The sequence below is a fragment of the Primulina eburnea genome, chromosome 2 (genome assembly GCF_022965805.1).
Source record: "Primulina eburnea isolate SZY01 chromosome 2, ASM2296580v1, whole genome shotgun sequence".
NCBI lineage: Eukaryota > Viridiplantae > Streptophyta > Magnoliopsida > Lamiales > Gesneriaceae > Primulina > Primulina eburnea.
This window is the reverse complement of record NC_133102.1, coordinates 4252008-4279183: the sequence shown is the minus strand read 5'-3', so window position 1 is coordinate 4279183 and position 27176 is coordinate 4252008. Positions and strand designations below refer to the sequence as shown.

At 36.1% G+C, this 27176-nt stretch overlaps 4 protein-coding genes across 6 annotated transcripts; 3 read left to right on the top strand and 1 right to left on the bottom strand.

Moving 5' to 3' along the window:
- The first annotated feature begins 257 nt into the window (after positions 1-257).
- On the top strand, positions 258-3905 carry LOC140821532 (uncharacterized). 2 transcript variants are annotated; one of them, XM_073182038.1, is made up of 5 exons: positions 258-1363; positions 1553-1727; positions 1984-2965; positions 3056-3137; positions 3474-3905. In XM_073182038.1, exons 1-5 carry the CDS (start codon positions 1334-1336, stop codon positions 3675-3677), a joined length of 1473 nt encoding a protein of 490 aa, XP_073038139.1. In that variant the 5' UTR covers positions 258-1333; the 3' UTR covers positions 3678-3905. The 2 variants fall into 2 exon arrangements, with proteins under 2 accessions (XP_073038139.1, XP_073038133.1); XM_073182032.1 differs by having other exon boundaries at positions 267-1363; positions 1972-2965.
- A 5554-nt stretch (positions 3906-9459) lies between these two features.
- Positions 9460-13603, top strand: LOC140821523 (CSC1-like protein ERD4). The gene is made up of 6 exons (XM_073182026.1): positions 9460-10048; positions 10676-10824; positions 10957-11232; positions 11622-12466; positions 12544-12799; positions 13072-13603. Exons 1-6 carry the CDS (start codon positions 9778-9780, stop codon positions 13447-13449), a joined length of 2175 nt encoding a protein of 724 aa, XP_073038127.1. The 5' UTR covers positions 9460-9777; the 3' UTR covers positions 13450-13603.
- Positions 13604-14277: 674 nt separating this feature from the next.
- On the top strand, positions 14278-20582 carry LOC140821513 (protein BREAST CANCER SUSCEPTIBILITY 1 homolog). Of its 2 annotated transcripts, none has more exons than XM_073182019.1 (14): positions 14278-14475; positions 14588-14641; positions 14729-14799; positions 15260-15373; positions 16231-16649; positions 16799-16900; positions 16991-17896; positions 18015-18115; positions 18482-18668; positions 18748-18848; positions 18976-19102; positions 19183-19348; positions 19645-19763; positions 19987-20582. In XM_073182019.1, the coding sequence occupies exons 1-14, from the start codon at positions 14420-14422 to the stop codon at positions 20329-20331; spliced, it is 2868 nt and encodes a 955-aa protein (XP_073038120.1). In that variant the 5' UTR covers positions 14278-14419; the 3' UTR covers positions 20332-20582. The 2 variants fall into 2 exon arrangements, with proteins under 2 accessions (XP_073038120.1, XP_073038112.1); XM_073182011.1 differs by having other exon boundaries at positions 14280-14475; positions 16189-16649; positions 19987-20580.
- A 1981-nt stretch (positions 20583-22563) lies between these two features.
- On the bottom strand, positions 22564-24995 carry LOC140821505 (protein kinase PINOID-like). The gene is made up of 2 exons (XM_073182001.1): positions 24002-24995; positions 22564-23472 (listed from the first exon to the last, which is right to left on the bottom strand). Exons 1-2 carry the CDS (start codon positions 24547-24549, stop codon positions 22710-22712), a joined length of 1311 nt encoding a protein of 436 aa, XP_073038102.1. The 5' UTR covers positions 24550-24995; the 3' UTR covers positions 22564-22709.
- Positions 24996-27176: the final 2181 nt, after the last annotated feature.

Genomic DNA, 27176 nt, shown 5'->3' with positions numbered 1-27176 from the left:
GTATTTATAAGCCGAACATGATACTGATTTGGCAAAATCTGAGACCAACGTCCTAGATCAAACCCCCTTAATTTAAATTTAAATCATAAACCAAATTTGGTATTTATAGGTAGAGTATGATACTGATTTGGCAAAATCTGAGATCAACGTCTTAGATCGGGAACTAAACCTCCTTGATTCGAGTAAGCTCGCAGAGTCTCTTTAAAACCGATCTTAAAACCTTTAGACAAGTATTTTCAAGAATTATTAGTTCTAAACGTCAAAGATTGACGATTTCTCACACGATTACAAACAATCGTACATAGTCTTAGATCCAATGAGATCCTCATTCCTATTAAGAACATAGGAAGTACAACGACCCTCATTCTCGAATTGACACGTCATGGTTTCTAGTACGATCTCGTCAAAAGTGATCAATCTTGAGCCTAATTTGGTCGAACTCTCAGCAATGGTTCCTTGGACATAATTCGCTTGTGAGTGTGGTGCTTGAATCTTGATCAGTCCTAGGGGTTTGGGACTAAATGCGTGGGATTAAAGTCTGTTATTATTATTATATATGATATACTATACTATAATGGGCATGCACATGTCATAATTTGTGGCTTTTGCCAACGTGATTGGCCAAACCTCGTATTGGGTGCGTGGTCACATGGCCATCGACTTTATTTATTTATTTATTTTTCTGAGTTGGAGAATGAAATTTAACCATCAACTTCATACTTCTGCATCAATTCATATACACTAATGTTATATTGCTAATAAATGTAATCTTTATCTTTTAAAGAAAAAATTCGAGTTGATGGAGTAAATGAACTTTTATTTAATGATCAAAAGTTCGATTTTTTTTTTATTATCATATATTGAAGTGATTGTTTTAGTTGGAAAATTCATCACAATGGACGATACTGAGTTTTCACTTCATTAAAATAGATTAATGAATCTCATATCTTAAGAAAGAAATTGATTTCATTAGTTTCGATGGGAAGGCTCGTGTCATAGATTTCAGTACCCTGACACTATTCATTCATTGATTCACTCACGCAATGGACAAGGGTTTTGTATTGATGGATGCGTCGATTTAAGTATCTTTTGACTGACTTTGCAAAATCATCATCATTATTGCGTTTCTTTTGCACGCAAATGGGCAAAGTTACTCTTTCACATGGCAGTCGGAGAAAGATTTTAAGTTCGCATCCTTTTTCTGTTTTTTCATAATATATATAAGCAAATCTGTGGAATTAACAGAGCTACAGCTTCTTCTTGACTGGTTCCATCTGTTAAGATTTTGTTTTACTCAACTGGGTGTGAGAGAGGGTTGAAGGGAAGGGCATTCATGGACTACGAGAGGATACACAAGGTCAAGGTACCTACTCTGTTCTCTGGAGCCTTTTGTTTGAGGTTGTTTTGTATGTGTAATGGGTTTTTTCCTGTTCTGTTTGCTAAATTGGTCGTTCCTCTTGCTATTTGAGGAATGTTATTTGGTGGGCTGGGCGAGATTTTGGTCTCTGAGGTTGGGAAGCATTGATTAAAATATATTGATTGTTTGATGCAGGCGGGTATTTCTCCAAGTAAGTTGAGGATGAAGCTTCTGGGATCTCCACATCACAAGAACAAAAATGGATCAAACAATAACTCTTCGAGAACGTCTTCTCCTTCCAGGTTTCAGGATTCAGAATTTGGAAATAACAGCTTGTTGGCCGCTGAAAATGGAGATTTTGGAGAGGAAGGTTTGATAACTCTTCCACGTTTTGTGTATTTGCGTTTTAACAGTCTATAAACTGTTCGTTTTTCTCTTTGTAGCTTTTGTATGCTGTGTAGTGTGACATTATCAAGTTTGAGCCTAGTTCTTTATTGTATCATAATTATGTGTCCGTGGGGTTCTGAAATGATTACAATAAGATCTAATTTTTATTTAGATGAATGGAATTAAACCTTGGTTCATATTTTAAGCCTTTTCTCTTTTTCCTGCAGTTTCAAGTTCAGAAGTTCCACCAATAAAATCTGATGATCAAGTCTGTCATACCAGCCAAAATTCCCAAAACTTCTTGCAGCCTGAAGAGCTCACACTCGGTGAAAATGAGAACTTTAGGATGCAGCTATTTTCAGAGGTTAATGGCAGGAATTCTAGTTCGATATACCCAGTTACTACATACGAAGATGAAACTATTGATTCCGGCACTATGCCGAGGTTTGAGTTCGATAAAGAGAAGAAACCACTTCAGCGTTCTTTGTCAAGGTCCTTATCAAAGCCAATGTCCTCAAAATGGAATGATGCAGAAAAGTGGATTGTGAATAGGCACTCTATTCAATCTGGGATTTCGAAGAATATAAATCTGAATGATGTGGTGAACGAGGAACGGGGCGCGAATATGGGTATAGTCCCCACAGAATGTCCTAGTTTTGAGAACAAGCCATCAGGGAGACGGACTTTTACCTCCGGAGGAGATTTGTTCGTTGATTCATGTGTAGAAAGTAAAGATTTGACAGATGAAACAAGAGGCAATCAACGGCCTTCAGGTGTTTCTTCTATAAGATCAGTTTCAATGAGAGACACGGGAACCGAAATGACGCCAATTCCTAGTCAAGAACCTTCAAAAACTAATACTCCAATAGGAGCAGCCACCCCTCTTCGTAGCCCAATTTCATCTATACCCTCTACTCCTCGAAGAGACGAGCCGGCACCCTCACCGGCAGAACGATCTATCAGCAATGCGACTCGGGATGTCACTAGAAACGGGAAAATAGATTTGTCTGAGCAAGATCAGAAGCTCAAGACAAGGAGGGAGATTGTGGCGCTCGGTGTGCAGCTTGGTAAGATGAATATTGCTGCCTGGGCTAGTAAGGTTGAGAAAGAAATTAGTGTTTGTGGGAATGAGAATGTTGATTTGTTCGAGCTCGAGCGAATTGCTTATGCCACGAGGGCAGCTGCATGGGAAGAAGCTGAAAAATCCAAGCATGCTGCAAGGTTCATCCTGAATGCTAATATTACCTCTGTAAAATTTCTTTAAGCAACTATTCGTGAAATAACAGAAACTTTTGATTCAACAACCATCAGGTTTCAGCAAGAAGAAACAAGAATCCTAGCATGGGAAAATCAGCAGAAAGCGAAGCTTGAAGCAGAAATGGAAAAAATAGAGGTGAAATCTCTCGTCTCGTATCTATGACTCCAATATGATAACTACATCATTGTATTAATGCAAGTTCATATCTGAAATAAGATTGGCATGACGTTGTGAAAAAAACTCCCAAACCGATTCAATCACAGATTCTCGGAGATGCCAAAATTTATACCCATCTTTGGTTTTTCTGGACTTTCCTGGCCTCATTTTTGCATTCTTTTCATGCATAACTGATCTCGAATTCTAGAATTCCTACGAGACCTACACTAAGTGGTAGCAATGTTCGTCCGATATTCGTTCACACTGATGCTAATGCATATGAAGGAAATGTTTTTTTTTTTTTTTTGTTTTCAGGCTCAAATTGTGCAAATGAGAGCACAAGCACAATCAAGAATGGTGAAGAAAATAACACGGGCAACTCAAAAATCAGAGGAAAAGAGGGCAGCAGCTGAAGAAAGAAGAAATCGCGGGGCTGTTAAAGCTAAATATCAGGCCGCTCATATTCGTCGAACGGGTCAAATTCCATCAGCCCCGGCTATCTGCTGTGGTTGGTGGTAATTTAAAGGCAGAATCATGAAGCCAAGGTAAGAGGTTGAATCCATCTAACCATGAGATGCAATCCACAGCTTGGAATATAGTCTCTTTTGCAAGCTTCACTGTTCCGGAGGATTGTTATTTGTGTTTGTTGATCTGCACATTTATCATCCTGAAGAAATGAAAATCTTCCTGCTAGATGTTTTACTCTTTTTTGCAACTAATTAAGGGTTGATTGCTGTGATGAATTCATATCGTCACCTCTTACGTACGTAGATTTAAATTTCTTTTGTTTGCAATAACATTAAAATTTCCAAAATATTTGTCCGAACATAACACACGATTGTAAAAATTACAATCGTTATACATCGATTGTGCACTGACTAAACTCTCGAGATCTCAATGTGTGTATGCAACCTGTTTCATTTTAATTTTTAGGAATGTGCATGGGAAATGTTGAAGTATTGAATTGAGCTAATATAGAAAATGTTTGAGACGGTGGGGCTGAAGGTCTCACACGTGATTCCATTCAAAAAGATCCCAAAAACAAGAAATATTATTTAATTTAAAATAAAATAATAACTGCCAAACAGTTTAATGTTTACTTTTCTAACAGGCTGGAATGACAATTGGATCCCGAATATCTTAATCTAAGGTCCCATAACCATTTCTCGTGACTTGGACAGATCCTGATGTGCGTGTCGGCATTACCGACACGTGTCCATTTTGAGAGCTGGAGCTGGACATTTTCTTGTTTTTATTTTTTAATTTGTTTGATAGAATCTTTTTATAACAAATATAAACTCCGGTTAATTCACGTCATTATATTCGTCAAATATTGACCTGAGCATCAGAATGAAATTGTCTAAAAACCATCGGACGGTCCACTAAAGATTTTTGTTATTTTAAAGTGTGCAGTATTTCAAAAGCAAGGGATAATCTTTTCCTGGACAATCCTAATCCGACCTGATGAAAATTACTCATTCATCTTAAACCCATTTCACCCGGTCACATCAATTAGAGTACTACATTGAGGGCGTCATTAGAATCTTTAATCTGGTGGGCAAAACCAACTACCGAGATAATTCACGTCATTATGGGAAAACCATCCAAATTTCAAATTACACTGAAGTTGGGAAAAGAGGTGGTTACTCCAATTGTATTTGGCTGTTAAAATTATAGATGCGAAATTCCACCAAGCTTTTTACCACTTTTAACATGCAACCAGGCAATTAAATGTTGGAGCAAAACTGTTGGGCAATAAGCACGGCTTTGCTACCATCCGCCTCTGGTACCACATGAATGGTTAGATAATTTTGATGTTTAATAAATAAAAATTAAGCAAATTAATCAATGTGTTTGATTGGAAAAATTCAAAACGAAGAAGGAAGCTTAATGAACGAATATTAAGTTCGATGTTTCTGAATTAAACTCGAAACGATTCATCGAATCGAATATTGAAAGAACTTCAAACGAGTAGTCGGAACATGTAAGGGACGGAAACCGAATTAAAAAATAAAAATATAAAAATAAATTCGGTGAACAGTAGTAGCAGGCGCGCACCTGCGCACGGGTCTGCGCGTGCTGCCGAGTGCTCTCGGCTGGCGCAAGTTCGTGTCCCTTCGGATTTTCTTATTTCATTGGCATTGATTGATGATTGTGGTCAGTTACAATGGCCAATGGACACTCATATGAATGAAAGATCATGTCTTTTCACATGAAAAACATTAAATGATTGATTTATCGAAAATCAAAGATACATAATTCTCATTTTGCATATTGTTCTTCTTCCTTCTTCAACAAGATATGGTTCCATTCATTTCCTTGTTATAGAACTTGGATATTTTAGCGCTCACTATCCAAGAGTTGTAGTTGTATCTTGTGACAAGATTTCCACAAACATTTAGCACATTGTGAGGGACAAATTCTTCTCAAGGAGAAAGTGTTCAACATTTGCCTCTACAAGTCATTTTCTTTATTTTCTTCTTGTTTTTTCCTATCAAATTTCAATCACATAAACAACATGAATTAGTTTAAAGTCTATGTTTTGTAATTCTAAGTTATTATAATACATTGGAATTTAAGTTATTATTTTAGAATTCAAGATAAAATTTTCAATCTAATTATAGCGTCCGGGGCAGGACGGATCCAGGAATAAGAGTTGAGAGGGGCTTGAACTCAAAATGATAAGCTATATATTATTTAAAAAAATTACATTATATCGTTCAACGAAGTTGTGCCATACGAAATTTTAAAACATAAAATTCATCAATAATAGAATTTACATCAATATGTTTAGCTAAATCTCGTTCAATATAGAGCGTCAAACATTGGCTTTGCTGGGGTTTTTAAAAAAATAAAATAAGAAGAAAATTATTAAAATTTTTGGAAAAATAATTTATGAATTACATTAAAAAATGTGATGTTGCTGTTGCTGAGCTGGGCTGTGGCTGGGCTGTTCATGGGTGGGGTGAAAATTAGGAGAAGCTGTTGTTGTTGCTGGGTTGGGGTGTTGATGAGTGGGCTGAAAATTTAAGAAGTATTAAAAAAAAAAGGCTGGGCTACTGTCCAGTATAGCCCAGCTATAGATCCGCCTCTGGTCCGGGGTGATCATGCAGTGCTACGATAGAAAAAGAGAGAATTATAAAAGACCTTAACATAATTGTTGAACATTCGGAGAGAACCATAAAAACCAACAATCACCTTATAGAACTGACGATATTACACGAGTTTTCATTTGATGGGGTGGGTCTTATATGAAACTTACGACATTCAATAGTCGAAACAAGATGTGAATTTTTACTTATCGTATTGCACAGTATTAATGTCTCATTCTCAAAACTCACAAGTTCCTTGTGAAATATGCATGATTATCTCGACCATGAAGTAGGGTTTTACTATTATGTCCTATATTATTATATTTGGAAAATCTAAAGACATGTCGACCACTTTTGTTTTGTATGATTCGAAAATTCAATTTTGAAATTTATGATTTCACTTCCATTTTTTATTTTAGATTTCTCCTATTATGGATAATTAATGTTGTCGGGGTTGGTGCGCACTGTTAAGATTGGAACTTGAACCTAACTCAATCCCAAAAGATAGCTCAAAGGGGGAGGATTGTCCAATCCCATATATACCACTCAAATGTTATTTATCCAACCGATGTGGGACAATTAACACACCCCTCTCATGCCCAGGAATGAACATCTGGAGCGTGGAGTTTACAAATGACCCAATTATGAGCAGAACAGGTGGCCTAATTATAGGCAGTCCAACACATAACGGTGGAACCCGGGCTCTGATACCACGTTAAGATTGGAACTTGGACCTAAATCAACCTCAAAAGCTAGCTCAAGGGGGGAGGATTGTCCAAGCCAATATATGTCACTCAAAGTTATTTATCCAACCGATGTGGGACAATTAACACGCACGACACAACTACTCGAGGTCGGCGACTAAAACAAAGAAAAGAAATGGAATCCACTCTGAAGACGAAAGCGAAGGAATAAATTGAGGGATTAGTATTTTTAATATACTTGTTTTCTGGGTATATTTATTTTGGATAAAAGTTAAATGTACCCCATAAATAAAATTCATAAGAAATTAATTTTGGTGATTTTATTAAATGAGTAAATCAAATAATATGCGTAGAACCAGAAAAAAAATATTTGGTTTCGTTGGTTTTATATACTTTTATGGAAAATTGGTCAAATAGTTCAGGTCTTTTTTATTTTTTTATTTGGTTAGAAATAAATTTGGTCGCTCGATATATTCAATATATTATATATATATATTTTTTTTTAAAAATACTATCTCATAATGATTTTGTCTAATCGAGAAGGATTTCAGCATGTTATAATCAGAAAAACAAATATTTGTGTGAGATAATTTCACGACTCGTATTTTGTGAGATGAGTATTTTATTTAGGTCATCATAAAAAAATATTACTTTTTGAGTAGGATGCTTGAGACGGATACGATTTCACTCAACTCATCAGTCTTATTCCTTAGGGTGAAAAACTCGAATCACCATTCCATCAAACAGGAATGAAAGACTTTATGCTAAGAGTATTATTTTTTATTATGAATATCGGTAGAATTGACCCGTCTCACAGATAAAAAATCGTGATACCATCTGACAAGAGAGTAGAGACTTACTCAATTTAATAGAAAAATCATTCTTCCCTATTTCTTCAAAATATTCATACAAATAGACCGCGAAAATATTTTCAAAGTGTAAGCATAAAATCATCCCAAAATCTGGATTTATTTTCACAATTTTTTGTAAGAATTTTCATAATAATTTATGTAAAAATAAAAATTGACATCACTTTTAATAATAATCTGACTGTAAAAGATTATATCACTTTAAATGTATATTTAATTGTTTTTTTCAGTCTTTTGGGTAGTCTCTTAAATGGTGCATCGATTTTCACTTGGAAAAACTTCAATAAATGAGGATTAAATGAAATTGATAAAAACCAAATCATTTTAATTTCAAGTCAAAGCATTAAAAATCACTTAAAATCAATCAATTGACATCTCTCAAGAACCCGACGTTTTATTCATGTACGTTTTAAGTATCTAAACCAAATAAATTCTCCAAATAAGTATTTATTTTTAAAGCATTTGTTTATATTTACGATAATAAATAATAATAACAGCGTTTCTAAGCATATTTAATTCGATATATATGCATGGTTACTTTGAGAATTAAAATGTAAACAATCCACTTTACCCAAAAAAAAAAAAAAATTAAATATCCATTTGAATGTGGTGATTAATGAGTGCTTTCATCGTAAATAAAATAGCGTGATATTTAATAACCCATTGTTTTACAATTTTATATAAATAAACGATCCACAACATGACTTTTATATTTTAATATTAATAAATATTGGAGTCTTACTTTACTTCAAAAATTATCTCAATTAGAGAAAATTATCTAAGCCCTAATATATTCTAAAATTTCGTTTAAGCGGACTTTTTAGAACACTGCTCCAAATAACTTAATACAACCGACATGAGCTTGAAGTTTATGAGACATCTAACACACCCTCTAACGACAAGGAATAAAACAATTTGAGTTTGAAGTTTTACAAAACATTAGTATATGACATATAAAGACAGTTCAATATATAACTAATAATCTAAGCTCTGATACAATGTTAAAATCATGGACTTGAATCCAACTACAATAAAAAAAACCTCATTCAAAAAGAATGTTCAACTTCCAGTGAGTTAAATCTAACTTACACAAAGAATTAAGAAAAGTGAAATAATCACATAGAATTATAATATAAAACAACAGCAAAATTAATAAACATATATGCATGTAAGTGGTACTTGATATGGATTATCCCCTGAAAATTTCAAAATTATCACTTAAACATTTGATTATTATTTTTTAACACGAACCCATTGAAACTGTTACTGACTACCATATGAGAATTGATATATTCACATTTTTTTTTATGTGAATAAATTATATATATATATATATATATATATATATATATATATATATATTACAAATAAAGTAGAACATAGATTACATAAATATTGTATTTATTTTGTAATAATTCGCGAATTTTTATATAAAAATGTAACATCAATATCGTATATTTTTTTGTAATAATTCGCGGATTTTTATATAAAAATTAAATAAATAAAAAGAAAACTTTATTTAAGTACACGTGTCACTTTTTGGGGGTAAAAACAAGAAAAAGAAGGGGCCATCATCCTCTCCCATCCCAATCCTCTTTGCTGCAGTGTCACTCTGTCATGCATTATTACAAATCCGAACAAGAACACGGCGCAAACACACCTCAACACACTTCCTCGAATCCTACAACCCCACAAGATTTGTGTATAAATCCAAACATCTGTAACCCCACGACCCAAACTATCTTCGAACTCTGAAATTAAATCGAAATCCTTAACTGCCTACTCTCTCTTTTCTACCTTTTGTCTCTTCTCAACGGTTACTGGGCCTTTCTTTAAACGCCTATTGCTTCTCAACGAGTCTCACTGTTTATCACGCTACTATCCAGATATTGAACAGAGGAAGAGAGAGAGAGAAAAAAGGAGGGGGGGAGGATTTCAAGACTGAGGATCGGAGATGGATTTCAGTTCGTTCTTGACGTCTCTGGGGACGTCTTTTGTGATATTCTTGATGTTGATGTGTTTGTTCACTTGGCTGTCTCGCCGACCCGGAAACAATGTGATATACTACCCGAATAGGATACTCAAGGGCTTGGATCCGTACGAAAGCATTCGGGTCACGCGCAACCCGTTTGATTGGATCAGGGAGGCCTTCTCCTCCACTGAATCTGATGTCATCAGAATGTCGGGGGTTGATTCTGCTGTTTACTTCGTTTTCCTGACCACTGGTATTTATTTTTAATGTTTATACACAATTGATATGTGCGTATTTTTGGTTCTATCTTCTGGTTTCTTGGAAAGTGATTATTCTTTAACAAAATTCACGGCCTTTTTGTTTTTCAATTCGTGTACAGTGGAGAGCTTTGAAGAAAAAATAATTTTGATATCCTGTTTTTCTTGAAAAATTCGTAGTTGGTTTTGTGCATGGTTGTGTTTTGCCACGTATATGTAATGCCAAATTTGTTCGGTCACCTCCTATGATTGTTGAACCCAGCCTGGAAATCAGAATTATGAAAACCTTGGTTGTTCCCTCTAGAAATCTCAGAATCACGTGTCGCGTTCGATGGAGCTTACCCATGTTAAAGATTTATTTTTTTTGGGTTCTGTCTCAAGTTCTGCTATTTTACCTTACTAAGGGAGAAAGATGGATCTTTGACTAAAAATTCTGGGTTATTTGTGTGAGAGATTATGTATTAATTTGGTGGTTTTTTAATGAAGAAATTAACATGTAAAATCATTGTGAAAATGATATTATCCGCAAAGCTGCGTATTGTTTGCTTTGTGCTACACGACAATGCAAATCTCGCTTGTTGTTTATTTTTCTTGGAACTTAACAATCGTGTTGTTTCACGCAGTGTTAGGAATTTTCGTTTTGGGCGGAGTCGTTCTTCTGCCTGTACTGTTACCAGTTGCGGCAACTGCTCACGGCTCTCTTAAGGCCAACGATACGATCAGTAAAGGATCTTTCGACGACCTTGACAAGTTAGCTATGGGGCATATTCCAGTTAAAGTTTCATCTTCTCACTTTTTCTTTCTTCCACGATGCATATATTAGGACGACATCAATAATCTGTGCGAGATAATACAATCTGTTCGTTATATTGGCTCACTCAGTTCATTTTCCCATGGATTACAGGAAAAGGCTCCGCGGTTGTGGGCGTTCTTGGCTGCTACTTATTGGATTTCGTTTGTTGCATACTGCCTCCTGTGGAAGGCGTATAGACACGTTTCCGATATGAGAGCGACGGCTCTTATGTCGGCTGAGGTGAAGAATGAACAGTTTGCTATACTTGTCCGAGACATACCTCCCCCCCCGGAGGGTGAAACAAGGAAGGAACAAGTCGACTCATATTTTAAGACCATCTATCCTGAGACCTTTTATAGATCAATGGTGGTCACAGACAACAAGAAGGTACTTAGAACTTGTTGCGACAATTTCGAGTGTTCTCATCTGTTAGTTATGCACCTCTGGTACTCCTGTGGCAGTGTGTGTATGTGAAATGCTTGGTAACACTAGTTGGGAATCACTTTTTCTAAAAAGTTATCGGCGTCATCGTGCGATTAAGCAAAATATGCAAATAATTAATTGTCGAGAAACAAGTGGGAATTGGCAAGATATTGGGCAACAAAGTCCCAGAAAAAGTCCCACTTCATCAAACATAAGGGTGATTGATAGCGCACCAGGTGTTATGAACATCCTTCTGAACATGCTAGACTCAAAATCAACAGTTTCTGTTTTATCAATACTTTTTCGTTGAAGCTGGGATGAGTTTGCATCTTGACATGTTTCGGTTTTACCAGGTGAATAAAATTTATGAAGAGTTGGAAGGATATAGAAAGAAGCTCGCACGAGCAGAAGTCATATATGAAGAGTCGAAGAAAACTGGTAATCCAGAAGGAACTAGACCAACTGTTAAAACTGGCTTCCTTGGTCTTTTTGGTAAAAAGGTTGACGCACTAGAATACTACGACGAAAAGATTCATGATTTGATCCCGAAATTAGAAGCAGAGCAAAAGGTCACGCTGAAAGACAAACAGCAACGTTCAGCTCTCATTTTCTTTAACAACCGTAAAGCTGCAGCCGCTGCCTCACAAAGTCTACACGCCACTATGGTCGACGCTTGGACGGTACTTGACGCGCCTGAGCCCCGGCAGCTAATATGGACTAATCTTCCCAAGAAATTTTATAACAGGCAGCTTCGACAATACCTCATCTACTTCCTCGTGTTTTTTACCATATTTTTTTACATGATTCCGATTGGGTTCGTTTCCGCATTAACTACTCTTGCTAACTTGAGGAAGGTTCTCCCGTTTCTAAAAGTAATAGTTGATCAGCCTGCATTAAAGACAGTACTTGAGGCGTACTTACCTCAGCTCGCACTGATAATATTTCTGGCTTTGCTACCGAAATTTCTATTGTTTCTATCCAAGGCCGAGGGCATCCCTTCCGAGAGTCACGCCCAAAGGGCTGCTTCAGGAAAGTTTTTCTACTTTTCGGTTCTAAATGTATTCATTGGTGTTACTATCAGTTCAACTCTTTTCACCGAACTTAAGGCTATTGAGAAGAAGCCAAATTCTATCATTGATACACTAGCAAACAACCTCCCGGGCAGTGCTACGTTCTTCTTGACTTTTGTGGCCTTGAAGTAAGAATTTAGCCCTGTTCATCCCTTTTATGTTCAGAGAGTGCCACTTTTTATTGTGTGTGTGCCTTTTCATCCAGGTTCTTTGTTGGATATGGGCTCGAGTTATCACGAATTGTTCCCTTGATAATCTTCCACCTAAAGCGAAAGTATCTCTGTAAAACTGAAGCAGAGGTGAGAGAAGCGTGGACTCCCGGAGATCTCGGATACACCACTAGAGTCCCCGGTGATCTGCTGATCGCCACTATCGTGCTCTGCTATTCCGTCATAGCACCTATTATAATTCCATTTGGTGTGGCGTACTTTGGCTTAGCATGGCTCGTTTTTCGAAATCAGGTGACATTCTCTTATTCTATACAATGTATTAGAATCATCTATTGAATTCTTGACCTGTTAAGTGACATGTCTACCACAAAAAGCATATGGTTGAATGTATATACACGTGATCACTTCAACTCCTGACGTATTTAAAATTCGCACTCTGTAAAAAGCATATGGTTTCTACACAAGTTATCTCTCGCTTACTCGACATGTTAAGAAGCAATCGCACTCCAAGTTGCATCCTCTCGATTAAACCATGTTCTTTTCACTTCTCTTATTGTCAACAGGTACTCAAAGTTTATGTCCCTTCGTACGAGAGCTACGGAAGAATGTGGCCACACATTCACAATCGAATTGTAGCAGCCTTGTTTTTGTACCAAGTCACGATGTTTGGTTATTTTGGAACAAAGAGATTCTACTACGCACCCCTCATAATCCCTCTCCTGATTATAACTCTCATCTTTGGCTTCGTCTGTGGGAGAAAACACTACCGATTTTTCCAGTCTCCGGCACTGGAAGTCGTCTCCCATGAGGTGAAAGAAACTTTAAACATGGAACTTGTTTTCAGGTCATTCATTCCAGCAAGTTTGAGCTCTGATAAAGCTGATGAAGATCAGTTTGAAGATGCTCTATCTCAAGTCTCGAGATCGGGTTCTACTCTGTGATGCACATTTTGTGAAGTTTTATTTTGTGTGATGTTTTTTTTAATATATATGTGTGTGATTTTATTGTAATTGTTAGCAAATTCGTGCGTAGTTTCCACTTGGGCTGTAGTAAATCTTGCGTTGTTCTAAGGAATATATGATTTTTTTGGCTTCAGCTGCTGTTCCACTTGAGAATCACGTATATCATTTTTTTTGAAAACACATGGAAATTGTTTATTACTTTAAATCGAAGCTCGGATCTAGACCAGAAATTTGTTAGCCAATTTGTTTGGATATTCTTGGATTGGGCTTGGAACTTGGGTATCCAACACGAGGATTTGTTTGATCCTACCTACAGTGTCTCAAACAATTGGAAAATTGACGTATTAATTTCATGCATGCGTCAAAATTTGATATATGTCAACTCTTTGATGATTTTAAGACATTACCCTTTATTAAAAGATAAAACAAATCGAATTGGAATCAAGTTGTACTCCATCCCAAGTACACTGATTTTTGTTGCCTAAATTTTGATTTGTTCTTGTAAAGTGCTGACGTGACATTAAAAATAAGAGTGAGTCTCATGTGAAACTGTCTCACAGATTATAATTTGTGAGACGGGTTAATACTATCCGTATTCAAAATAAAAAGTAATACTTTTAACATAAAAAATACTTTTTTATAGGTGACTCAAATAAGAGATCCGTCTCACAAATACGACTCGTGAGACCGTCTCACACAAATTTTTGCCTAAAAATAAAATCATAAAATGAATTGGATAGGGGGATAAAAATTAAAAGTGAATAGAAATGGGGGGCAATACTGTTAAAAACGAAAAGAGTTTCCGAGGGAAAACGTACGAAATATTTACCCGCGGAAGCAAAAATTTCAAAATAAGTATATACCGAAGAGGCGCCTCGACATCTATCTACACCATTCCCCGTTCAAAATTTCAGTCTCGTATCGAGCACAGAACAGCAGAGATTCTTCAATGGCAGACGCATCGCATCTAGAAAGGATGGGGAGGGAGCTCAACTGCCCTATCTGGTAAACATTTTGTCTGTTTTTATATATATCTGTTTGGGAAACATAAACTGGGGATCTTTGTATTTGAGTAATGAATTTTTCGGCGGTGAAGTCTTCTTCATGTTTTCTGCAGCTTGAGTCTCCTGAGTTCTGCGGTTTCGCTTAGCTGTAATCATGTATTTTGCAAGTGAGATCTCTTGTACTTGAGATTTCTATTTTGGTCTGGACTTATTTCTATACTAATTTGATGGGTTCTGTTGATTGTGTGACGCAGTTCATGTATCGAGAAATCCATGAAATCTGCATCAAATTGTCCAGTGTGTAAGGTTCCATATAGGCGTAGAGGTATTTACGTTTTTTTCCCTTCTGAATCTGTGTTTTTGTTTACGATTGAATTGTTACTAAATCCTATGAATTTCTCAAGAAGCTGGAAATATGGAGGCAAAAGTTTTAAAATAGTCGAGAAACCGTTTATATCTACCGTTAACTAAATAATAACAATCTCTAGCCAATTCATAAATCATGAACCGTCCATGCCTCAACTTTTGTGCATGGATTAGATATTCCAAGGTATGAAGTGCATTGTCAGTGCTATCCAACACAGAACTGGGAGAATTATTTTCTGAATAATAGAAGAGATGAATCTGCCTAAACTGCAATGGCCTTGCGGACTTTCACTATTGAAATATTAAAGCAAGTTTGCTACATTCTTCCTAAATTTTTGCCATTCCTTTGGTTAGCATGCTCTCAAATTTATTTTGGGGATTTTAATAGCTCGACTAATTTGTTGTCATTTCTGCGGCAGAAATTCGACCTGCTCCTCACATGGATAACTTGGTCAGTGTCTATAGGAGTATGGAAGTTGCCATGGGGGTCAACATTTTCGTCACTCAAACTGCTGCTTCCACAAAAATATCAGGTAACAATTTGTTGGTGCTGCCTATCGGTGATTTTCTCAATGCGAAGAATTAGTTCTTAGTAAAAATAAATATCTAGCATTAAATTTTAGTGCCATGCTGAATAAGATCATTAGATTCTGTTGCTGAAACAAGTGTAACGTGCAGTTATATATATCACTAGACTGCTTAATAATAGTTATCTTCCTTAACTACAGATCGCTGCTGCTAGTATATGTTAGCGGCCTCAATTTATACCTCAAGCGATTCTGCCAACACAACTTCGAAAGAAGAAAGAACAAAACAACAAAAAAGCTTGTTTGTTCTCTCAATAATATAATTTTGTTAACTGGAATGGTCTTCTTTCTTTCTCCATGGTGAACCACCTTTTATATATTTTCAAATGATTCAGATCACAAGCTTATCCTTTCTAACTAACAGTAGTGTGTATAGCAACTGGCATAACCCTTATTGGTTTTAGTCCATCATCTTTGTTACGTCCATTAGCAGAAATAACTACCCTGCTATCTTTGCATAGAAAGCCAACTTGAAACTTGAATGATAATTGCTTTAGTTTTGTAAATTGAAGAATATGTGAAATGCATGTTCGGGCATTTTTCTCTTAGCAGGTAGGAAATATCAAAATTGCACTATAACAACGAACATTTTTTTTTGCCTGATGATAAAATTATTTGATAAATTCCTGCTACTCTGGTTGAATCTCATGCAATCATGTCTTACCAACATCTACTACCTATTCCAATGCAACACACATGAAGTTTATCAAAAGACCAGCTTTAGTAAATGTTGTCGCTTTTTAATCAAAGTGCTCATGCAGTCGAAGACAACCAAACTGGTGCTAACATCTGTGTGATCCAAGATAAAGGCAAATCGGAAGATTTAGATTGCAGAAACCTGGAATTAAGGCCAAGAAAAGGATTAAAAAGGCCAGCAACAAGTAATCGAAGAGATTTTGGTGCAGCTTTTGGAAAACCTTCATTTCCTACCAAGAAAAGGGTCCAGGTTCCACTTTGTTCTAATACAGAGACGCAAAGGCAGCCTGGAATTCTGGAAGAAGGAATTGGTGAAATTTACAAAAAGAATCACGAAAGATACCCTCTAACAGAGAAAAATGTGCCGGTTGTCTGCGAGAAAGGTCAACCTGTATTTGCTCCATTCTTCTGGCTAAGAGAGGAAGAAGATATTGAGATATCAACCCAGCAGTCTAGCCAGGATCAACTTTTTGGCACACCCGTCGATGCTCCTTGCTTCAGTGACATCAAGGACTCAGATGATGAGGTAACTTGCTAAAGAAGTCCACAAGCTAGTTTTGTTTTTATGAAAGTGATGGCATCGGCCGATTTCAGTTGCGTCATCTCTTCGGCAAAAAACATTTTTGTTGCTCTGAAACTTTCAAACTATGTGATATTCCTTTGCAATTTGTACAGAGAGGCCACTGTAGTAGAGCAGATTTAGTTGACAGTGAGATGTTTGATTGGACACAGAGACCTTGCTCTCCTGAACTTTGCTCGACCCCTGCTATATTGCAGGTACTTCATATTTGATGTTGTTACATGTAGATTTTAGTTCTTCACTCAACACTCATTCTTTGTTTACTTTTAACTGAACATTTTACATAGATTGAAGATAATATGGAGCACAATAAATGCCAAGAAGAAGCCGGGGCTTCCTATATTGATGTGACGGCTTCAGTTTCTAAGATAAGCGCGAAGAGAAGAAAAGTTTTTGACAAAACAAAGAAAAGTGGAAAATTCGTTCAAAATAAAAGTGGAACCAGTAATAAGACAGTGCATATGTTAACTGAGACCAGAAGAAGCAAGAGAAATAAGAAAACTATGCATGAAGCAGATGCAACTTATTTTGAGTCAAAGAAAGGGAACGATGAAAGCATGCTGAAATCTGGCGAAGTAGGCTATTCCTTGGATACTAGGGGAATATCAGGTAAAAATAAAAAACTTGTTTGCTCCGATGTCATTGTACAAGATGTGGCAGACGGAGTTCCCACTCTCCTAAATGAGACAGAACCGCTGCTAAAGAGAAATAAAACTGGATTTGTTGATTCTTTAGTTTCAAGACATCACCAACAAAACAGTAAATTAAAAAACGTCAAAGGCAACAAAATTAGAAAGACATCTGGTCAGCTGCAGAAATTAAGTGGTCGACTTAGGACTCAAAAGGTTGAAACTAGCAACAGTTTAAATGAGGAAGCTGCAGGTCAGGGAATGCCAAACAAGACTTGTGAAGAAAGTTGTAAAAAAATGTTGAAATCTTTGAAGAAGGTGAAATTTTTGGTAGGCGTACCCAATGACAATTGTAGCATCAGCCCTAAAAGTCTTCGTGAAGAATCTAAAATGAGAGGTCAATATTTCCAAGAAAATCATTGTAATGCCTATCAACCAGGAATGGAAGTCGTTCCAGAAATCTCTAAATCACTGGCCACTCCGAATAGGATACCATTGAAAAAATGCAAGATGCTCTCTGATAAAATCCGTTGTTGTTTTTGTCAATCATCTGAAGAATCTGAGGTACATATTTCTTTTTGTCTAAAATAACTAAACTGTGATATTTCCTCCCTCGTTTCTGATAAATTATGATTGGTTCTCTAACTAAAGTCAATTTCTTGAATGGAAAATAAAATTTTAGGCTTCAGGGGCCATGGTTAAATACTACAATGGGAAGGTAGTTACAGACAGTCAGACTGCAAGTTCAAAAATCATACATGTGCACAAAAACTGCACAGAATGGTATGGTTCTTTCGGTAACATTTTTGTGTTCTTTCCTTTGAAAACTTTTATATATGGCTTGTTTCGCTAAAATAAGTTTGTCATATAGCAGAACTCCCTGAAGTTGTGATCTCCTGCTTTAATTTTGTCTTGAGCTACTTCGTTTTGATGAGGCATGGACTTGAAAAACAATGTTAAAATAACGCGATTTTGAATTTTATTGATTTTCTTGAAATCTTTATCTGTGGAATCTAATTTGCATCATTTCTAATGATCCATCAATTAAGGTTAAGGTCATTTGGGCTGATGTTCTTTTTTGTTTTATGCCAAATTTTGAGCTATTTTCGGCAAGCAATTGATATTTAATAATCAAAAGTGTTTATCCAGGGCACCTAATGTGTACTTTGAAGGAGACGATGTCATCAACCTTGACGCTGAATTGTCTAGAAGTAATAGAATTCGATGCTGTTGCTGTGGAAATAAAGGTGCTTCCCTTGGATGCTATGAGAAGACTTGCCGGAAAAGCTTTCATGTTCCTTGTGCGAGACTGACTCCAGAGTGTAGATGGGATTATGTGAGTGTAGCTTAGTTAAAACTCATTCTCAAACCAACACAAACATTTACAGGCTTCTATTGTCTTCTGCTTATCATAGGAAAACTTCGTCATGTTATGCCCTCTTCATGCGTCACGTCAACTGCCAAATGAGGAACCTGAATCTCAAACTAAGCAGAGAAGAAAAGTATATTACGAAAGGTCTGTCATTGTTTCCAGCAGTGGTATTCGGATTTCAGACCTTCGTTCTGGTCACATTTCAAATTTTTACTCGCCCTTTTAAGACCTCTGTACATTTGAAATCTTTTTTTTAAATACTGTTTCACAGTCTCTCCGATGTACATCAACCAAACATTACTTCTAAATGTGAAAATAACACGATTATCCCGTGGAAGTTTGAGAAAAGGCTCAAAAACCTGGTTCTCTGCTGTTCAGGAATGACCAACGTAGAGAAGGTAAACAATTTCATAGCTTACATGCATAAACTCAAAATATCCTTGTTCATTTGATGTAATTCATTACATTTTGAATTCAGGGAATAGTTTCTGAATTTCAAAAGCTGTCTGGAGTGACTGTCCTAAAGAACTGGGACCTAAGTGTCACCCATGTCATTGCATCTACAGATGAGAATGGGGTGTGCAGAAGAACCCTCAAATTTTTGATGAGCGTGCTAGAGGGAAAATGGATTTTGAGCATAGAGTGTAAGTAATAATTACCATTAAGTAATAATTGCCATCCATATCTGATATCCCTTAAGGTCATTCAGAAACTATGCTGGAACTCCACCAACATATTTACATTTTCTTGATCCCTGAATGTTAATAAGTTCTACTTTAGCTCAAGTATTTAATGGTATTTGTAGACATTAGTGCTAAATCAACCACTTTTGTGGCGAATTCATATCGTTGATGCAGTTGGTAGTCTATAACCTTCTTTTTTCTTAATGCCGTGATTCTCTCTCTCTCTCTCTCTCTCTCTCTCTCTCTCTCTCTCGCAGGGATTAAAGCTTGCTTGAACGCCAAAGAATTTGTCCATGAGCAGCAGTACGAGATTACATGTGACATTCATGGAATCAGGGACGGCCCCAGACTTGGAAGATTCAGACTTCTGAACAAGGTTATTTTCTTTACCATGAAAGTAGTGAATTTTCTTATATAATTTTTGGGTAATATAATGCACGAAAGGATTACACTTCCCTATAAAATTGCTACGAACAACACTGTATTTTGTAGCATTTACATGCACACCTCATGTTTGTTTGTTATCGCATATATTTCTTCCATTCTTCGGTCCATTGCACTAAAGGAAAGTTCAATGACAAGTTTTCTATGCCTTGCAGCAACCAAAGCTATTTAATGGATGCCAATTTTATTTCATGGGTGATTTCGCGCCTTCGTACAAAGGATATCTTCACGACCTTGTTATCTCAGCTGGAGGGAAAGTACTCAATAGAAAGCCTGTCGGGGGGCATCATTCAATCCCACATTGGGAATGCTCTGCAAAAACATACATCGTATTCAACCAAGAACTTCACGAGAACTGCAAATCATCTGAACAAAACTTGATCCTGAAGCGTAGACTTAGCGACGCAGAAGCTTTAGCCACTTCAACTGGAGCTACAGCAGCAAGCAATTCATGGATCCTGAACTCCATTGCAGGCCACAAGTTGCAAAATCTTGAATAATTATCAGGTTGGATTCATCACCTTGCTTCATTTATTTCAGAAAACACCACAACATTGAATTCTATTTTTTTTTTTTTATCTTGAATCGACATAAACGATCAAATACCGCTTTAGATAAGTTAACCACAATACATATTTCTGGATCATCCATTAAAAGCTATGTCTATTTCCTCTTTACATGGTGCAACTTATGTCAAGATCGAAGAGTTAGATGTTTTAACTAATCGTCAGGCATAAAAATTTCGGAATAGTGGGTAAAATTATTAATACTGAGTGAAAATTTCCATGTATCCGAAATTCGGCAGCATTTCCTTGGCTTTTCATTAAGTTATGATATAAATATATATATACACACACAATTGTTTTGATATTTTTAATACGGTTGTCAGCACTACTAAGATTTTTTTTAGTGAATAAGTTTTTGGCAATATATATTTGTTGTTTTTAGTTCTCAGAAAAAAATTTCATAGATACGAAGTGTCATAAATGTTCAAATATTGACACATTATCAAGTTTAATTTTTATAATTAAACTTGAAATTTTATACAAAAGCTCATATAATGTCGCTAATAAAATTATATTTCCTCTAATTGATTAATCTTACTCAAAACTCGAAACAAAATATTTATTGTAATTTTTTAGAAATTATATTAGCGGTGTTATTTGCTTTTCGAGGGCAGTTTTCTTTATTGTTCTTTGGAGAAAAACCTTGAGGCTGAGTCCTTTCTATTTTGGTTCCTTGTGTTTAGCTCGGCAGAAAAACGAATGCATACAGTAGCGACAACGTCTTTTTTATAAATTGTTGGAAATTTTTGAATTTTATATTTTTCAAATCATTTTTTTTTTACTGAAAAGTTGAGTACCCAACTTGAAGCCATAAATTATACTGATTTTCCTATAAAAAATTATTGTTAGATTAATTTTATAATCCTAAATTTGTCGAATTCCCAAATTAGTGCGCTTCACCTCATTAAACATTATAAATATTGAATTCTTTCTCTATTACGCTTTTAAAATGTGTTTAGAGATGGTAATTAAAGTGATAAAAACAAAAAAAATCAATATGGTAGCATTAATATTCCATCGAGTAGAGAAATCCAACAATATGTATAAAAATTAAAATTCTGAATAATTAAATAATTAGCTATTTATGAAAAGATTTATACAGTACTGCAATTCGTACCATGCACATGGTATTGTCATTATTTGTCATTGTTTCTAACTGAAGTCTTTTCAACTCTCAATTATTCAATGACAAATAGGTATGTAGTTGGGCCCAATGGGCCAGTAATTATCGGAATGAAGTGGGCTTAGGTATACCTAGATAGGAAAGGAAAGTTGTCATAAGAAGTGGGCTGATAGGTTGGCATGTGGGCACATGGACATTCCATGTGTAGTCAAACATCAAAGGCCGACACCAAAAATCATTTGATTTCAATGATTAAATGCGTCACGTGGTCATACGTTTCAAGCGAAAACATAAATCTAAATATATAAAATATACTTTCCTTTTTTTATTTTTCGCCAAACTAGGGCATCCGATATTAACTTCTCATCCAACAACCTCAAATCAATATTTTTTTTTTTTGAGATAGGGCTTGTAACTTAGTGATCTCACCTTGTCAGATTAGCTGACTCTTCTCACTAAGTTCGATCCCCCTCGCCTGCATGTGTTCTAATAAAAAAAAATATTCTTTTCTTTTTGTATTTTTGGGGGAAAATATATTTTTATATAGAAATCGGAACCCTAAAGTTGGTACTAGGCAGCTTTACACAAGAAAGACAAAATCAACATTAATTTGAACAAATGGCTACTTGATTTTGGCAAGATTTATGTACTACTTAGACAAGAGGATCTCCATTTGTTAATCGTTTTACAGTAAAATGATATTAACTTTAATAATTAAATCGATAATAAAGACGACTCGGTAACTTGTCTTCTGTTATTGTCTTAATTAGTTACTGAAATTTCTCATTTTCTTTGTTCTAATTCTTACCTAAGTTAGCATTTTTCCACATTTTGAAGGATCTTTTAGTCGCTTATGATGGATAAAAAGGGAAAGCTATGAAGCCTCTGATTTTTTATTAGTGCAATAACTCGTGGAAAGATTTTTTTCTAGGTGGAAAGAAAATATTTTTGAGATTTATTGATCATTACAAAATAAATCCAAGACTTAGACTAATCAATAGCTGCAACGGGTTGTCGAATAAATTGTGAAAGAAAAGCATTATCGCAAAGACTAAAGTCAATAATACTATTTTCCTTTATACTTTTAAAGATAAAACCATATTCTCATATATATAGATATAATATAAACTTTGGCATCCTCCTAACCAAAATCCGCGACACCCCACAAAAGTTCAAATATTGATTGATGTCAGAACAGATTAAACGGCGTCGTTTGGCAACGCGACGTCACCGTCTTATGTCTCCTGATTCCCGGTACGCTGTTTGGTGGCACCATGGACCGAATCAGGGCGAAATTCAACCCCTTGAAGAACGGGTGGGTCTTCACTTCAGCTGCGCCCCGCTTCGACCCCAGCCTCCGGTCCGGATCCTTGTTCAGCAACCGGGATATCATCCCCCTGGCGTGCACTTCGCTCGCACCGCAGCGCCCCCCGTCGGGGAACGCCAATGGTTGTTTTGTGATGTTACGCAGCGTGGCTTCGTTGTTCGCGCCACCGAATGGGGTCCGGCCATAAATCATTTCGTAGATAAAGATGCCGAAAGCCCACCAATCAACGGCGTTCCCGTGTGGCCTGCCGGTGGCCACCTCCGGCGCCACGTACTCATGGGTCCCCACGAAGGAGCTTGACCGGGCGTTGACTGGTTCAGCCACGAATATCCGGTTCGCGGCTATAGTCTGGATCTTTTTGGACCGGAAGAGCCGGTTCGAGATGCATGAGAATGGGGTGAGGTAGCGGGAGCCCTGTGCTGCCGCGGGTGAAGATAGAGTGTCGGGTGAGGAGTCAGGGTATTCCACGGCGGGGATTGCGTCGGAGCACAGGGAGAGATCAAAGTCCGTGAGCATAATGTGACCATCTGATCTGACGAGCACATTTTCGGGCTTCAGATCTCTGTATATTATGCCCAACATATGAAGATACTCTAGTGCTACCAAAACTTCAGCTGCATAAAACCTGGGAAAAAAATATTGAATTGTTTAGTGAAAAGAAATAATTTTTTTAATCGGTGGGTGAAAGAAAACTGTTTCTGATTTCTTGGTGGAGACGATAAAGTGAAGAACCCGATGTGGTAAGTTCTGGTTTCAGCTTTAAAGGAAGTGACTTAAACAAGAAAACCCGGATTTGGAAAATATTAAATAACAGGAAATTGCAGCTAAAATGGGTTAAATTTATTTAATCTTGTTTTCCCCTTCTTTCATATTTTTCGACCAAATCTCAATACAGTTGCAGAGTTCTTCATTCTTTGCATAAAATGAGGCAGGCACAGTGCATGTTTAAGAAAAGAACTTGCGTGAACAGTCTTATAGAGCATAATCAAACAAAAGAACAGATGTATAACAGAATCATATCGAGTGTGAAAACTACTTTATAATGACACAAGTCTCAACTTTTTTCAAACAAATTAGTTCCTCGAATATATTTGGATTTATAGAAGATGACAAAATAGAAGAGAATTAGAAATAATAATTTAATAATTAATTACCTTGTGGAGCTGATAGAGAAACGTTTCTGCGGCTGTTTGTGCCTCAAAGAATGCAAATCCCCACCGGAGCAATACTCCATCACCACGCAAGAGAAATTGGAGGCCTCAAATTCTGCGTTCAGAGTGGGCAGAAAAGGGTGGTCTAATAATCTCATGATCTTCCTCTCAGTCTCAGCTCTTTGGGTTTTCTTCTTCATAGCCAGCACTTCATTGTCCACCACTTTCATGGCGTAGAGCCGCCGCTCATCCCCTCCGCGGAGGCGGCAGAGATAAACTCTTCCGATGTCTCCGCTGCCGATCTGCCGGATAAGGCTGAAGTCCCGGAAACTCAGCCCCGTCTTCGAACGAAAGGCTTGGAACGACGAGTCCGACGAGCGGTGGGGCTTCATTACCGCTTGCTGCTCCGGAGAGCTCGTCGGAAGCTCGAAAGATAGCCGGCTAAAGCTAGCGCAATGGCTTATAGTAGTGTCACTGCTCCTGGAGCTTTTGCTCGAGTAAAATCCTTGTGCGAAAATCATCTCATCCGAATTCCTGCGTGAGTCCACCATTTTCCTCGCGTTTGCATGCACAGTAAAAAAGAAACGATTTCACCCAGTCAAAAATTTACGAAAAAAGGAACAATGGATCATTTACGAAATCGCTTTTAGGAGTATCAATTAATCTTTCCTTCCCTAGAAGTAAAAAAAAAACCAAGAAAATCAACATCACCACAGAAATACAACAATTCACGCTCTCCTAAACCCAAGAAAAACCAGAGATCAGAAAGATTAAAAACCGAGAGGCCCTTTAAAGAAAAAGCGTAGAATGGTAGTAAATAAGAACAACAGCCTTAAACAGAAAAGCAGGGTTTCCGTACAGAAGACATTAATAACAAAGCTTTCAATTCCTGATCAAAGAAGCTCGTAGCTAGGTTATGGTTATGACTATGGCGAGACTGGTCAGAAGGAAAGAAAAAATGGGCCGTTGAGGGGAACTGTCCTTGAATTTTAATGTGTAATAAAATCGAATAATAATAAAAATAATAATAATTCAATGAATAAAATAGGACTACTTCTGTCTCCATTTTTTTTCATATGGGCTACCACTTATTTATTGATTAATAATTTATTCAAGTACAGAAGCTCGTTTAAAATATTTAAGATTTCCACTACCTAGTTTACAATTCACATGCACGAAAATTTAAAATTCACCAGACACCGACACGATTTTTCGAATCAATTTTACGAAATAATTTGTAAATAGAGTCGGTCTTTCGTGAAATGATCTCACAAATCTTTATCTATGAGACATATCAACTTACCGATATTCACGATATAAAGTAATATTTTTCATAAATGATCCAAATAAAAATTTCGTCTCACAAAATAAGACAAAATTGATCTTTAATATGCTGAATGCGACAATAAGATGATAATTAATACGACTTATTTCATTCTCGTAAATAATATCTCAAATCTTAAAAATTATATATATGAAAAATCATACCATACATAAATATATAAAATCAGGCCCTTAATTTCTTGTAAATTAAATTCTTGGATCGTTACGATAACAGGAAAAAATTATTTTAATCAAGATCATTTAGCTATATGAATTTGTATAATAAGACAACAAATCATTTAAATTTGAAAAATAAAATTGATTTTGTCAAAATCTGTCCGAATAATGTGAGATTTACTGCTCATAAATCTTATAATATATTGCGTGAATTTATATTTGTATTCATTAAAATATTAAAAATTACATATTTTAAATCATTTTTATAATATTAATTAAAAGGGTCATTTACCTCAAGAGCTATGGTTAGGTGTGACAGAATGACGTATGCATCTTCGCACGGGAAAATTCGACCCTGCCCCTGCAGGCAGTGCCTGCAGGGGCAGATCCAAGGGCCAGAATTTTTCTGGCCCTTGGTTTTTTTTTTTTTTTTTAAAATTCCCCTCCCCATGAAATGATCTGGACCATTGATTGGGTGTGGGGCACTGCCCCCACACCCAGCGTCGACCAAACCCTTCGCACGTAGGGGTGGGATTAAGGAGTGCCGAGATTCTGACACGTGGCAACCGATAAGGGTGTTGCTTGTGTTCTCAAGCTTCTTGGGTTTGGGCTCGGGACACGAAATTAAGAGCCTTACATTTGAAATACCGAGATTGTCCCATTTGGCTATGGCGTGGTTGCGGTTTGATTGGGTCAGTTTGGGCGTACATTTTTGTAATTTCGCGAACTAGAAGTTTTGAGTGATCGATCACACATGTTGTAACTTGTAAATGTTAAGCAAAAACAATTAAGACATATAATTATTCAAAATATAAAATAATAACTAGGGTGGCCGAAAACATTAATTTAGCATGCCAGCTTAATTAGATATACTCACGAATCTTTATCTGTGAGACGGGTCAGCCACTACCGATATTCACAATAGAAAGTAATATTTTTTCATTGATGATCCAAATAAGAAAGCTGTCTAACAAAATACGACTCATGATAACGTCTTACACAAATTTTTGCTTAAATCAGATTATATCACACAAGATGCAGTGTTTTGTAAAAAAAATAAAGAATGAATTTGTTTTTTATTCAAAATTAAATTTTTGAAATTGAAATGATATAAGATAAAATAAAATTAAATATATTATATTATTTTAAAATTAGGTGACAAAACACAATACCAATATTCCCTCCGTTTTGACAAGCAGACAAGAGGACAAAATACGTTGTCACATCGACAACACAGAGACACTGCTCCGCATATACAAAAAAAAAAATAATTAATTAACTGTGAAGTTTTGTACTGATAATGATTTTGGCAACATAATCACCAAACCAGAAGGAACTCAAAAATAAAAAAATGGAATAATTCTGGATATTATTATTTATCAGCAAAAAAAAATTTATTTCAAGAAAATGCGTTGTTCCAATGTTTGCTCGAAAGATGGCATGAAATATAATATGTTTGTTAATCTAATTCGTTAGATTTTGTCGACGATTTCTGCAAATCTTTCTGTGCTTTTATTTATTTTTTATTACGTTGTTCTTAGTAAAAAAACAAAATAAATAAAATAAAATTGGCATTTTATAAATTATTATTGTTTAATATTTTGGTCCAATTGAGAAGAAAGTTGGCATATTGTCTCGACTGAAAGCTGACAATGTTAGGACTAAAATTAGAATATTA

Coding starts and splice junctions, on each gene's coding strand:
- LOC140821532 (XM_073182032.1), top strand. CDS start 1,334: ATGGACTACGAGAGGATACACAAGGTCAAG. Junction 1,364..1,552: donor AGAGGATACACAAGGTCAAG/GTACCTACTCTG, acceptor TGTTTGATGCAG/GCGGGTATTTCTCCAAGTAA. Junction 1,728..1,971: donor TGGAGATTTTGGAGAGGAAG/GTTTGATAACTC, acceptor TTTTTCCTGCAG/TTTCAAGTTCAGAAGTTCCA.
- LOC140821523 (XM_073182026.1), top strand. CDS start 9,778: ATGGATTTCAGTTCGTTCTTGACGTCTCTGGGGACGTCTTTTGTGATA. Junction 10,825..10,956: donor TAGCTATGGGGCATATTCCA/GTTAAAGTTTCA, acceptor CATGGATTACAG/GAAAAGGCTCCGCGGTTGTG. Junction 12,467..12,543: donor TTGACTTTTGTGGCCTTGAA/GTAAGAATTTAG, acceptor CTTTTCATCCAG/GTTCTTTGTTGGATATGGGC.
- LOC140821513 (XM_073182011.1), top strand. CDS start 14,420: ATGGCAGACGCATCGCATCTAGAAAGGATGGGGAGGGAGCTCAACTGC. Junction 14,476..14,587: donor GAGCTCAACTGCCCTATCTG/GTAAACATTTTG, acceptor TGTTTTCTGCAG/CTTGAGTCTCCTGAGTTCTG. Junction 19,349..19,644: donor ATGGATTTTGAGCATAGAGT/GTAAGTAATAAT, acceptor TCTCTCTCGCAG/GGATTAAAGCTTGCTTGAAC.
- LOC140821505 (XM_073182001.1), bottom strand. CDS start 24,549: ATGGTGGACTCACGCAGGAATTCGGATGAGATGATTTTCGCACAAGGA. Junction 23,473..24,001: donor TTCTCTATCAGCTCCACAAG/GTAATTAATTAT, acceptor TTTTTTTCCCAG/GTTTTATGCAGCTGAAGTTT.